General features: G+C 39.1%; 1 protein-coding gene across 4 annotated transcripts in view; it reads left to right on the top strand.

The window, feature by feature from the left end:
* ZNF527 (zinc finger protein 527) overlaps positions 1-6,558 on the top strand; it is a 62,684-nt gene extending 56,126 nt beyond the window's left edge. For all 4 annotated transcript variants that reach the window (XM_055103115.2, XM_057300542.2, XM_008960830.3 and 1 more), the window contains one exon: positions 1,804-6,558. In XM_055103115.2, coding sequence (XP_054959090.1) covers positions 1,804-3,377 — 1,574 coding nt within the window. In that variant the 3' untranslated portion in view covers positions 3,378-6,558. The remainder of the gene's footprint in view (positions 1-1,803) is intronic.
* Positions 6,559-15,132: the final 8,574 nt, after the last annotated feature.

Raw genomic sequence — 15,132 nt, forward strand, 5'->3', positions numbered from 1 at the left:
TAATACAGTAGCCACTAGCCGCATTTGGCTTTGAGTGCATAAAATGTGGCTAGTGTGACTAAGGAACTGACTTTTTAAAATGTTATTTAAATTTAAATTGCTGCTTATACTTAGTGGCTACCGTATTGGATAGCATAGCTCTATACAGTCTTTTAATCAAAGGGATCCAATCTGTAAGTCTATATGTAAAGATAGTGGTTGGAGCTCCAGGCACCTCAGAGTCTCCCATGTTGGAAAATAACTGTAGTCTTCTCCCATCAGGCTTCTTTTATTCAGCATTAAGTTAGTTATTGTATAAATCTGCTATTTGCCTGGAGTAAAGACTTATTTTTGGTAAGATGGAGTATAGTGGCTTCAGGTGATGCCTACAAGAGATGAGATCCAGGCACCTGAGTGAGGGAACAGAAGTAGTTGTATTTCTAGGGAAAGAATGAATGGTATGGACCTGACAAAGGACAGGCGAACAAGGCCTCTCAGGCCTGGGTGTAGACAAGTAAGAAAATCCAAGGCGGTGTATAGGACGGACTGGTAGGGATGAGGCTTTCCTTGGGTGAAGGGTGTATTGGAAAGAAGAAAGATACAGATGAATAATATTTCCTTTTCAATTTTGTTCTGACCTATACTGGAGACAGCTTTACTTTTCAACAGATGAGAAACTGTTATGGCAAAGACTGTATCTATTTAACCCCCAAATGCCAAAATACGTAGTTCTAAAATAATGCCTAACCACATCTAAACATGAAAATGTCTCTGTCACTGAAATAGTCACTATATTTTGGAATCCTGATTATAGCCTTGAACACCAAGCTCATATTCTCTGAGAATTATTCAGTGAGTTTTGATCTCTTTTTTCCTGACATTTATACCTGTAATAATCTATATCATATTAGCTTATCCTTCATTATGTGCCATATGGAATTATCACCTGCACAGGCTTGAGCTCTCAGAATTTACAAAAGGTAGAAAGACCTTGTGTCAGGCTTTCCCCCCTCTACTAGGTACTTCAGACCTACTAATAGGTTCTATGTATTTGAATATATTGGCTGATTATTGTGGTGTGAAAGGACTTTCTCATTTTTTGAGATCATCTTCTAAAAAACAGTTTTATTTCTACCTTACCCAACCAATATCCTCTCCTGAAAGTATCACGTATCTTCTCAATAGGCATCATTTTCCCTTAATGGTGAGAAAAGCTGACCACTAGGTTTCTTTTAGTCACTGAGAAAAAATATATATAAATTTTCCCTGGACCCTGATAAAAATCTTAGAAGTTGTTGAACAGCATTAGTGGAAAAAGTTGCTATGAGATTAATCTGGCAGCAGTCATCCATTTAACAACATGCTGACATTGTCTGAGGCATTGGATGCAATAGTAGAAGAAAAAGGGGTGAACATCCATCCCTGCCCTCATGGAGCTTTCAGTCTTATGAATACCAGCACAGAATGGACAGGAGGGCTTAAAGACTAGAGGCAGGGAAACTGGTTGTGATCTAATCAGACATCCTCAATTCCTTATCTTGTTAGCATTTAGCTTTGCCTGCCTTTTGATGACCTGCATTTTACCTGTGTCCCCAACTACCACCTCCCCATCGTCAACACATACACCTTCCCTTCTCAGCTCTCTTTATTCTTTGTGCTTCCATTGTCTTTTGTTCATATTGCATGGCCATATTTGGGAGCTATTAGAACCACAGACTTTCTACCCTCCTTCCCCCCAGTTAAATTCTTCCATTTCTTCTCTAACAATTTTCTTCCTCATAGCAAAAGAACAAAGGAGACATTTGCTTTCTTGATATTTTTCAGACTGGGAGTCTTGGTGTGAAATTGAGGAATTATCTCCAAAATGGTTCATTGATGAAGATGAAATATCCCAGGAGATGGTAATGGAAAGGCTAGCAAGTCATGGCCTTGAATGCTCCAGTTTCAGAGAAGCCTGGAAATATAAGGGTGAATTTGAGCTACATCAGGGAAATGCGGAGAGGCATTTCATGCAAGTGACAGCTGTTAAGGAAATCTCTACTGGGAAAAGAGACAATGAATTTAGTAATTCTGGGAGAAGCATACCCCTGAAATCAGTATTTTTAACACAACAGAAAGTTCCTACCATACAGCAAGTACATAAATTTGATATTTATGATAAACTCTTCCCCCAAAATTCAGTCATAATTGAATACAAAAGACTCCGTGCTGAGAAGGAATCTTTGATAGGTAATGAATGTGAAGAATTCAACCAGAGTACGTACTTTAGTAAAGATATAGGAATTCCTCCTGGGGAGAAACCTTATGAAAGTCATGATTTTTCAAAGCTCTTAAGTTTCCACTCATTATTTACTCAACATCAGACCACTCATTTTGGAAAATTACCCCATGCATACGATGAATGTGGTGATGCCTTTAGCTGTTACTCATTCTTTACTCAACCTCAGAGAATTCACAGTGGAGAGAAACCATATGCATGCAATGACTGTGGAAAAGCCTTTAGCCACGACTTCTTTCTCAGTGAACATCAAAGAACTCATATTGGGGAGAAACCTTATGAATGTAAGGAATGTAACAAAGCCTTCAGACAGAGTGCTCACCTTGCTCAACATCAGAGGATCCACACTGGAGAGAAACCGTTTGCGTGCAATGAATGTGGGAAGGCCTTTAGCCGTTATGCCTTCCTTGTTGAACATCAGAGAATTCACACAGGTGAGAAACCATATGAATGTAAAGAATGTAATAAAGCCTTCAGACAGAGTGCTCACCTTAATCAACATCAGAGGATTCACACTGGAGAGAAACCCTATGAATGTAATCAGTGTGGAAAAGCCTTCAGCAGACGCATAGCCCTTACTCTACATCAAAGAATTCACACAGGAGAGAAACCCTTCAAATGTAGTGAATGTGGGAAGACCTTTGGCTATCGCTCACACCTGAATCAACATCAGAGAATTCATACCGGAGAAAAGCCCTATGAATGCATCAAATGTGGGAAGTTTTTTAGGACTGACTCACAACTTAATCGACATCATAGAATTCACACTGGAGAGAGACCATTTGAATGCAGTAAATGTGGGAAAGCCTTCAGTGATGCTTTAGTTCTAATTCACCATAAGAGAAGTCATGCAGGAGAGAAACCCTATGAATGTAACAAATGTGGAAAGGCCTTCAGTTGTGGCTCATATCTTAATCAACATCAAAGAATTCATACTGGAGAGAAACCCTATGAATGTAGTGAATGTGGGAAGGCTTTTCATCAGATCTTGTCCCTAAGACTACACCAGAGAATTCACGCTGGAGAAAAACCTTATAAATGTAACGAATGTGGGAATAATTTTAGCTGTGTCTCAGCCCTTAGACGACATCAGAGAATTCATAGTAGAGAAATGCTCTGATTATAACAAGTATAGGAAAGAAAATGTGGTTACCACTCAGTCCTTATTAAATATTAATGAGTTCTTTTTTGTTAGTAATTCTTTGAATGTAGTTCATATTTCAGTTCATGAATATCCATTATTTGAAGTAGCTCAGTGGTAGACATCTGTTACTTTTTTTTTTTTTTTTTCAGACAGAGTCTCGCTCTGTTGCCCAGGCTGGAGTGCAGTGGTGTAATCTTGGCTCACTGCAGCCTCTGCCTCCTGGGTTCAAGCAATCCTCCTGCCTCAGCCTCCTGAGTAGCTGGGATTACAGGTGCCTGCCACCATACCTGGCTAATTTTTGTATTTTTAGTAGAGACGGGGTTTCACCACATTGGTCAGGCTGATCTCGAACTCCTGACTTTAGGTGATCCACACGCCTCAGACTCCCAAAGTGCTGGGATTATGGGCGTGAGCCACCGTGCCTGGCCACATCTGTTACTTTTTGATCTGTTCTATACCTGGCTTACCCCACCCTCAATGCATATGATTCAGATGAAACTGTTAATCAGGGACAGCAGTGGACTGGTCACGGGCTGGCCAATTATTTCCCCCAACCTAGTGATAAGGGATTGGCAAATGGCCCTGTCTGGATCAATGAAGTCCTTTGCAGGTATTCCTATGGGCAGTAAGAGAGGTTTTATTCTGGAACTGCAAGTTTCAAGGATTTAATAAGATTAAAAACTCACCAGTAGCCTTTTTGCCACTCATGAGGAAAGCTTTCCCAAAGAGAAATCTAACAGAGGAAAATGGAGATGAGAGACAGAAATATGATGATACAGTTTGATCTCCTGGATCCAGTCATTCCTGACAGCTACACCATCACCATCCTTTTTCATTTTTTGTGATCCAATAAATTTCCTTTTTTTGCTTAATTTGGATTATATTTTTGCCTCATGGAATTAGAGTGCTGATTCACACATTCTATGTTTGCTATACATAAAAGAAAGCCTTAATTTTTTACATGGCATAATTATTTATCCTGAGGAGCAACCTTCTGATATAACAAGTTTATGAAAGTTGAATACACAGCCTTCATAAAACTGAGATAATTGTTACATTTTATTTGTCGATAAAACTATTTTAGTGTTTCTTAGTTTTTTTCACATTATGGCTGAATATTTTAAAATTCACCAAGTAAAATTCTTTAACAGGCTTCCCCTTAAGGAGTTAAAATCATTTGTCACAGTGACTAACCATTTGCCTGTAAAGAGAGAATGGAAAGCTAAGAGAATAATAGTTTCATTTGTTTAATGAATGGCTCTTCATCTTCAAGGAATTACTTGATTTTCTTCTTTCAGTATGGGTCTAAACATATTCTGTGGCAGAATATAATAACAATTAAATTGTAAATGAGGTCTTTTGTGGGTGGGCTCTAAATTTGGTTTAAGACCGGGTGCGGTGGCTCACGCCTGTAATCCGAGCACTTTGGGAGGCCGAGGCAGGCAGATCACCTGAGGTCAGGAGTTTGAGACCACCCTGACCAACATGGAGAAACCCCGTCTCTACTAAAAATACAAAATTAGCCGGGTGTGGTGGTGCATGCCTGTAATCCCAGCTACTCGGGAGGGTGAGGCAGGAGAATCACTTGAACCTGGGAAGTGGAGGTTACAGTGAGCAAAGATCGCGCCATTGTACTCCAGCCTGGGCAACAAGAGCGAAACTCCTTCTCAAAAAATAAATAAGTAAATAAATAAATAAATAAATTTGGTTTAAGAAGTATATGGATAACTTCTTTGCAGCTAGAGATATCAAACAAAGATATTGCTGGCAGAAAGAATGAGTCATTTTTAACAAACGGTAAAAGTAAAGCAGTTAATGCCTAAAATTTTTAGAGACTAAATCATTTCCATTATTGGGAGTAATGAGGAAGATGAAGGTGTAGGGCAATACGTTTCTTTTTTATCTGAATGGATATAGGGAAATAAACTGGTGATATGGCAGCTGGGCCATCTTGAATAATGAGAACCAGTAAGAATATTGGGTATTGCCTGAAGAGCATCTGTAAAAACATATCAGAACAAATTAAAGAGGAAAGAATGAAGGATTTATATGTGTGGATAGAGCGAATATATGTGTGCATAGAGTGAAATATTCAACTTATACTTATTTCTAATAAAATCTGAAAATTATTTTTCATAAATATTCAAATTCCCTTTAAACAGCTTAAAATACAGATTTAGTGACTCAGTACTTCAAACCTTGAATAGAAACAAATATGATTATAAAATATTTCCAAACTTATGTTACATCTAATCTGAAACATATTAATATTATAAGCTTAATTCATGTCATCATTTCTTTATTTTTTATTATATTTCCTGGAGGTATAAGGATATTTATTTTTATAATTTCCAAGCACTGAGTAATAATTTATTTCAGAAAGTTTCAGAAGGTTACAGTAAACTTTACCAAACTTGAAGAAGAAGAATGACTCAGATCAGTAAGAAGAGTCTGAGTTACTCACTAATTGATTTTTATTTTATTTATTTATTTTTTTTGAGACACGGTCTCACTCTGTTATCCAGGCTGGAATGCGGTGACACAGTCATGGCTCACTGCAGCCTCAACTTCCCAGGCTCAAGCGACCCTCCCACCTCAGCCTCCTGAGTAGCTGGGACTACAGGTGTGCTCTACCACACCTGGCTAAGTTTCGCGTATTTTTGTAGAGATGGGGTTTTGCGAGTTGCCCAGGCTGGTCTCCAACTCTTGGCCTGAAGTGATTTGCCCATCTCGGCTTCCCAAAGTGCTGAGATTATAGGGATGAGCCACTGTGCACAGCTACTAATTGATTTTTGATCTATGTATGGCACCTGATTTCATCCTCGAGAGTGACGTAAACCTAAGCTACTGGTTAATTCTCTGTTTATATAGTTAAACTTCACTTGTAATGTTGATAAAATCTTTTGTACCCATGTGTTTAGCTTCAGTGTATTTTACAATCTGATGTTTCTCCTCACAATGAAGTACTAAATTTTGTTTCTTTTCAACTGTACAACCCATTGTCTTGTGATATATTGACCTGATCTCTTAGGATTAGTGAAAATTTATGCTTTATTAATATTTGATCGTTATTAGGACCATCTAGAGATTTCTGTTTATGTGTGTGTATGTGCATCCGAAGATGTGTATTTTATTTAAATTTTTTGTATTAAGTGCCTACTGTGTGCCAGGCTTTGTTCTAATCTAAGCAATGGAGATACAGCAGTGAACCAAACAGACAAAAATTCCTGCCTTCAGAGAGCTAATTTCTAATAAGGAAGACAATGAAAAAGATATGTAAGTAAAATATATAATATGTAAGAAAGTAAATTCCAAGGTGAAAACGATGAAGAAAGGGATGGGGAGCCAGGGAAGGCTCTTCTGAAGTTAACTTTTGAGTGAAGACCTAAAAGAGAAATATCTATCTATCTATCTACCTATATCTATCTATCTATCTATCTATCTATCTACTCATCCATCCATCTATCCAAACTACATATATATACCCACCTATAGACACATTTATATGCCTTTATAGCTAATGGGAAGGAAATCTTTAGTGGTATATATACACTTACACTTTATACTTACTAATTTATTCTCATTTTATCATGTCTACATATTTGTGTGTTACATTTTAACACTCTTGACTCAGATGAATTTATGGCCTTTTACAATCTAAACAAATTTCACTTAATTATAGTGTATTTAATGTTGGTGCTTAATTGTCAGAATTTAGCCACTGGGGATTAATTTAAGAAAACTCCTTGCTCCCTCCAGTACATGAATTTTGGACAAAATTGCTGCCATTATGATTGAGCCCGTTTTAGAGATCGCTGGGGAAAAAAATGTTTCCTTTTTGGGGAAAAAAATGTTTCCTTCTGTCTCAATATATTTTGTTATACCCTACTAAGATTTTCAACTTTATTCACAAAACTCGAGACAGGGAGGTAATAGATTGGATGGTGGAGAAAAGTAGATTGCTGGAAGCCATGAGGTGGCGATACTTCACTAACAGAGGAATAAGTCACCTTCCTGGACAGCTTTCTTAGACAGGTATTTACACAGCAATTTCTCACATATTCTTTGAGAAAGAGTAGTGAAAGTATCAGCTCTTTGGATATTGGGACAAGTATGGACTTTGGAGTTAGACCTACATATGGATGTCAACTCTTTGTCAGGAGAGCTTGAATAAGTGATTCAGGCTCAGTTTAGTCATCTGTAACCCTGGAATAATAATTCTAGCCTTTTGATTTTTTGTGAGGATTAATTGAAAGAATGTAATTTGTAAACAGTTAACAATGGGGTTATTATTAATGATAAAATCAATCACAAAGAGTTGGACTGTGTCCCTGAAAGCAAGCTACTCATGGGGGACGGAATTGTGAATTCAGCCCACGTCCTTCCTCTACGTACATGGGTTGAGTCCCAAACAGCAGTGGCCCCAGCCCATCTTTTTGATCCTGGAGTGGTAGCTGCAGCTCTAGAGTCTCCCAGAGCTCCCTCTATATATACGTATTTCTTTTCGAGACGGAGTTTTGCTCTTGTTGCCCAGGCCCGAGTGCAATGGCACAATCTCGGCTCACTGCAACCTCCCCCTCCTGGGTTCAAGCGATTCTCCTGCCTCAGCCTCCCGAGTAGCTGGGATTACAGGTGCCTGCTACCACGCAAGGCTAATTTTTTGTCTGTGTGTTTTTAGTAGAGACAAGGTTTCACCATGTTGGCCAGGCTGGTCTTGAACTCCTGACCTCAGGTGATCCGCCCGCCTCGGCCTCCCAAAGTGCTGGGATTATAGGCGTGAGCCACCACGCCCGGCCTTGATATTTGAGACTGTTAGGACTCTGACTTTGTTCTTTTTTTTTTGAGTCAGAGTCTCGCTCTGTCTCCCAGGCTGGAGTGCAGTGGTGCGATCTTGGCTCACTGCAATCTCCACCTCCTGGGTTCAAGCGATTCTCCTACCTCAGCCTCCCGAGTAGCTGGGATTACAGTCACCTGCCACCATGCCTGGCTAATTTTTATATTTTTAGCAGAGACGGGGTTTCACTATGTTGTCCAGGTTGGTCTCAAACTCCTGACCTCGGGTGATTCAACCGCCTCAGCCTCCCAAAGGACTGGGATTACAGGCACCCAGCCAGGATGCTGACTTTTATTAACAGAGGCCAGGAAAAGAAAAAAATAGGCATAGCCCTTGGTTTTGTTTTTTTTTATTTTGCATTGTTTTTTTTTAGACTTCATAGTACATTATCAAAATAATTTACTGTCACACTAATTTCTTGATTTGCTCCCCCCCCATCATTCCCAGTTCCTATTCTTCATAGGCACACACACAGGTATGTTTGATATACATTCTTAAATGAATGTGCATTCCCATAATACGAATGGTACTATGCTACAAATTCATTTTTTTCTAGTGAGAACTGATTTTCAGATTTTTCATGTTTCTCTGTGCACAGTGCTCTAATGCTGTTCATCCCTTCTAACATTTGTGTAGTAATTCATTGTGTATATTTACTACATTTTACTTATCTATTCCTGTAGCGATGGATGCAACTCCTGGCTACCACAAAGAATATTCTTGCAGACTGGAACTAGGTTAGACTATTTGCCTGGCAATTGCCTAGTGGGATAAAGAGTTTTTCGTACACTCAATGTTACCAGGAACAACTAGATTGCTTTCTAGAATGGCTGCAACTGTTTACATTCTCACCAGCAGCACCTCTTTCTACATCCTTGCAAACACTCGTTCTTGAATGTGTTCGTTTGCATTATTAAGGACTACTGGTGAATTAGAGCACATCTCTGTATACTTGCCACTCACTTGGACACTTTCTATGAAGTGTTTATTCTTACCCTGTTTATCCCTTATCAAATAATTTATCAACTCCATTCATAAAAGTTAAGATTTAGTTGAAAATCCATCTGGCCTTGAGACTTTTTTTTTTCCCCGAAGGAATGTCTCTATATATGACTTCAGTTTATTAGGTTTATTCAAATGTATTCATTTTGTTAGGTTATCAACTTTTCTTACAAATAGTCCTTTATAATATTTTTATTATTGTAACTTCGTTTCTTATTTGCATCTTTTTCGTTTTCTTATTTGAATCTTTGCTCATTTTTTGCATATCAGCCTTAAAAGAGGTTTATATAACTTATTGATCATTGATCTTTTCAAAACCCTGTCTCAGTTTTGTTATCCTTTTCTCTTACTTTTTTCTAATTCTCTATTTTATTGATTTCTTTATCTTTATAATTTCTTTTTTGTTTCTTTTAGTGTGCTCTGTTCCTCTTATTCCACACTTGTAAATTGACAATTTGATTTTTATTTTTCTTGATAAATGTATTTAAAGCTGTAATTTTCCTCTAAGTACTACATAAGCTATGTCCCACAATTTTGGCTTTTAATGTTTTCATTGTTATTCATTTTCACATGTTTTGTAATTTATGTATTCTTTTTTAATTCAAAAGGCTTGGCTATCTTTTTCTAATGCTATTGCAGGATAGTCAGATGTTTACATTTGTTCTTTGGAACTGAATGAGGCTTCGCTTACTGCCTCATATGTGATCAATTTTCATAACTGTCACTTTTTAAAATTATTTATTTATTTATTTATTTATTTTTGAGATGGAATCTTGCTGTGCTACCCAGTCTGCGGTGCAGTGGCACGATCTCAGCTCACTGCAACTTCCACCTCCCAGGTTCAAGCGATTCTCCTGCCTCAGCCTCCCAAGTAGCTGGGACTACAGGCGTACGCCACCACACCCAGCTAATTTTTGTACTTTTGGTAGAGACGGGGTTTCACTATGTTGGCCAGGATGGTCTCCATCTCTTGACCTCATGATCCACCCACCTCGTCCTCCCAAAGTGCTGGGATTACAGGCGTGAGCCACTGTGCCTGGCCTCCATATACTTTAAAAATAAATGTGACAGCTTGGGCACGGTGGCTCACACCTGTAATCCCAGCACTTTGAGAGGACGAGGTGGGTGGATCATGAGGTCAAGAGATCAAGACCATCCTGGCCAACATAGTGAAACCCCGTCTCTACCAAAAGAACAAAAATTAGCTAGGTGTGGTGGTGTGCACGTGTAGTCCCAGCTACTCGGGAGGCTGAGGAGGAGAATCGCTTGAACCTGGGAGGTGGAAGTTGCAGTGAGCCGAGACTGATCCACTGCACTCCAGCCTGGGCGACTGAGCGAGGCTCCATCTCTAAATAAATAAATAAAGTATAGGTATTACAGGCTTTTGGGGTGTAAATTCCCCGTCTGTTAGCTCAAGCCAACCAACTATTGGATTTTTCTCAATTTGATAGGTAGAACATGATTTCCCAATGTAGTTTTAATTTGCTTTTTTCTTATTATGAATGAGTTTGCACTTCTTTTCTGTGAACTCTCATGATATTTTTGCCCAATTTTCAACTGGACTCTAGCGTTTTTCTTGTATAGCAGGGAAATTAGCACTTTATGTGAGTTGCAAATATTTTCTTCCAGTTTGCTATTTGTCTTTTGAATTTGTTTATGGTCCTTTTGCCATGAAAAATTGATAATATTATCTAATTTGCCAGTTTGTTCCTTTAAGTCTTCTTAGTTTTGATTCACGTTTAAAAAAAGGCCCTCTGCATCTTGGGTGTGTTAGTTCATTTGGTGCTGCTATAACAGAATACCTGAGATGAGTAATTTAAAAGGAATATAAATTTATTTTCTCATAAGTCTGAAGTCTGGGACGTCCAAGATCAGGATGCTGGCATCTGATGAGGGCCTTCTTGTTGCATCCTCACATGGCAGAAGGCAGAAGGGGCAAGAAAGCAAGAGATAGCTCCCTTCAACCTCAAACCCTCTTATAAGGCCCCTAATCCCATCCATGAGGACTTTGCCCTCATGACTTAATTACCTCTTAAAGGCCCCACCTCTTAATACTATAACATTGGAGATAAGATTTTAACTTATGAATTTTGGAGGGGACATACACATTCAAACCATAGCATTCCACCTGTAGCACCCCCCACCTCCCAAAATTTTGTTTTTCTCACATGAAAAATACATTAATTCTATCTTAATAGCCCCCAAATCTTCTTCCAGCATCATCTCAAAAGTCTAAAGTCCAGAGTCTCATCCAAATCAGATCTAGGTGAGACTCAAGGCATGGTGCATTTTGAGGGAAATCTACCTCCAGTGTAAGCCTGTGAAATCAAACAAGTTTTGTGCTTTCAAAATACAATGACATAGGGTAGACATTTTGATTCCAAAGGAGAAATAGGAAAGAAGAAAGATGTAACAGGTCTCAATGAAGTCCAAAACACAAAAGGGCAAACAGTATTGAATCTTTAGGCTTGAGAATAATCTTTGACTTCATGTCCTACTTTCCACACACTAGGGAAGCAGTTGGGCTCCCAAATCCCTGAGCAGCCCCACCCCCACAGCTTTGCTGAGTGCAGCCCATTCTTCAGCTGTCACATGTTGAAGTTGCGTGCTTGCAACTTTCGCAGGCTGGTGATGCACACGGGTGGCTCTACAGTTTGGGGTCTTGAAGGCTGCCCCCCATCTGCATGGCTCCACTAGGAGTTGCCATAGTGGCGACTCTCTGTAGTGGCCCTGAGGCTGTCCAAGATATTCTTTAAAATCTAAGTGGAGGAAGCCATGCCTCCACAGCTCTTGCGCTGCACACCTGCAGAATTAGCACCATGTGGCCATTACCAAAGCTCACCACTTGTGCCCTCTGGAGCAGCAACCTGAGCAACATCCTGGGCCAGCTTGAGCCACAGCAGAGGCAGCGGAGTGCTGTGCTGGAATGCAGGGAGCAGAGCCCCGAGGCAGCCCTGGGCAGTGAGCCTCAAGGTACCATGGGCACCCTGGCCTCTCTCTCAAAACTGTTCTGCCCTCAAAGCCCTGCTACTCTGGGCCTTTGGTGGGCATGGCAACCTCAGAGATCTCAAAAATGTCTTTGGGGTCATCCTCCCACTATTCTGATGAACAGAACCTGGCTTCCGTCTAGCCATGCTAATCTTACTGAATAGCCACTTGGCCACACCCTTGGTTTTCATCTAAATACCCTTTTTTATTCTTTACAGGCCAAGCTGAACATTTTTCAAATCTTTATATTCTGCTTCACTTTTAATTATAAATTGTGTCTTCAATTTTTTTCTCTTTTCTCACATTTTACTAAAAGCAATTAAGAGAAGCCATGCAGCTCCTTCAATATTTTTCTTCTGCCAAATATTCTATCTAGTTCATTGCTATTAACTTCTTCCTTGATAGAGCCCTCAGGGATGGACAGAATTCAGCCAAGTCTTTTGCTATTTTGTAACAAAGATGGCCTTTCCTTCAATTTCCAATAAGATATTCCTCATTTCCATCGATACCTCATCAGAATAGCCTTTATGGTCCATATTTCTACCGACATTCTGTTCATGACCACTTAAATAATCTCTAATATGTAGGCTCTCTCTACAGCTCTCGTCTTCTGACCCCTCACCAGTATCATTCTTAATGCTTCATTTATGGCAATATAGGCTTTTCCTAGCCTGCTTCTCCAAATTCTTCCCGCCTCTGCCCATTACACAATTCCAACGCCCCTTCCACATTTTTAGGTATTTTTAATAGTACACCCCACTTCTCTATTTTAGTCTTTTTTGCCTCCTTAACAGAATACCACAGACTAGGTAAATAATAAAGAACAGAAATTTATTTCTTACAGTTCTGGAGTCTGGGAAATTCAATATCAAGGTCCTGGCATCTAGTGAGAGCCTTCTTGCTCCGTCCTCACATGGCAGAAGGCAAAAGGGGTAAGAAAGCAAAACAGAGCTTCCTTTAACCTCAACTCATTTTCTTTTTTTTTCTTTTTTTGAGACAGAGTCTTGCTCTTGTTGCCCAGGTTGGAGTGCAATGGCACGATCTTGGCTCACTGCAACTTCCACTTCCTGGGTTCAAGCAATTCTCCTGCCTCAGCCTCCTGAGTAGCTGGGATTACAGGTGCCCACCACCACGCCAGGCTAATTTTTGTATTTTCAGTAGAGATGGGGTTTTGCCATGTTGGCCAGGCTGGTCCCGAACTCCTGACCTCGTGATCTGCCCGCCTCAGCCTCCCAAAGTGCTGGGATTCCAGGCGTGAGCCACCGTGCCCAGCCAACCTCAAGTACTTTTATAAGGGTCCTAATCCCATACATGGCCTCACCTCTTAATATTGTCACATTAGGGATTAGGCTTTAACCTAGGAATTTTGGAGGGAACACAAACATTCAAACCATATCCCTGAGATAATTTTAAAATTTTCCCATGATTTCCTCCTGTTATGTTTTTGCTTTCATTTTTTTCCTTTACTTTTTTTTGTGTGTACAAATCCAACTTTACCCTTCTACAGTTACCTAGTTTCCAATGATCATTTACAAATAATTCAACATTTGCCACATATTTGAAATGTCACCTTTAACATATACCTAATTACTACATGTATTTGGGTACATTCATGTATTTCCTATTCTGTTGCAATAATTTGTTCAAATCTACTGTCTGCTTGTTTCTTGAGAGAAGAGTTTTGAAATCTCTGCTATAATTATGAATTTGTCCATTTCTCTTTTTTTGTTCCATCAGTTTTTGCTTCATGTATTTTGGAGTTTTTTTGACTAAATGCATAAACGTTTGGGATTGTTATGTACTGTTAATTGATCCTATTGTTACAAAATGACATTCTTTGTCCCTGTTAATATTCTTAGCTCTCAAATCTACTTTGATAGTGGTATATCTACTCCAGCTTAGTATTTTTTAATTTTTCAGACTGGGTCTTGCTCTGTCACCCAGGCTCGAGCCCAGTGGTGCAATCACAGCTCACTGCAGCCTCGACCTCTGGGCTCAAGTGATCCTCTCACCTCACCCTTCCGAGTAGCTGGAACCACAGGCACACACCACCATGCCTGGCTAATTTTTTGATTTTTTATAAAGACGAGGTCTCCCTGTGTTGCCAGGCTGGTCTTAAACTGGGCTCCTGCCTCAGCCTCCCAAAGTGTTAGGTTTACAGGCGTGAGCCACAGCGCCTGGTCTACTTCAGCTTTTTAAAATTAGCATTAGCATGGTATATCTTTTTCTTTTTTTTGTTTTGCTTTTAACCTATTTATATTTTAATATAACCTTATTTATTATAATTTAAATATGACCTTTGTAATTTAAATATAACCTTTATATTTAAAATGGGCATCATATAGTTGGGTGTTTTTTTAATTCGGCCTGAAGATCTCTGTTTATTGGGATGTTTAGACCATTTACACATTTTATATAATTTATTGAGTAAAAATCACATAATATGAAAGTGATCATTTTAAAGTGAACAATTCAGTGGCATTTAGTACATTCACAGTGTTGTGCAATAGCCACTTCTAATTCCAAAACACTTCCATCATTCCAAAGGAAAACCTCTTACCAATTAAGCAGTTTCTCCCCCATTCTCCCCTTCCTCTATTCCCTAGTAACCACTAATCTGTGTTCTTTCTCTATGGATTTATTTATTTTAGGTATTTCATATAAATTGAATCATGCAATATGTAACCTTTTGTATCTACTTTCTTTAGCATAATGTTTTGCAGCTTCATCCATGTTGTGGCGTTATGCATACTCCATTCTTTTTTATGGCTGAATAATATTCCATTGCATGAATTACCACACTGGTAATTTTGTCTATTTGGTAACTTTCATCTATTTGGTAACCTGGTAACTTTATTCATCTGTTGATGGACATCTGGGTTATTTCCACCTTGTGGCTATTGTAAA

This window comes from Pan paniscus, chromosome 20 (genome assembly GCF_029289425.2).
Source record: "Pan paniscus chromosome 20, NHGRI_mPanPan1-v2.0_pri, whole genome shotgun sequence".
Lineage (NCBI taxonomy): Eukaryota > Metazoa > Chordata > Mammalia > Primates > Hominidae > Pan > Pan paniscus.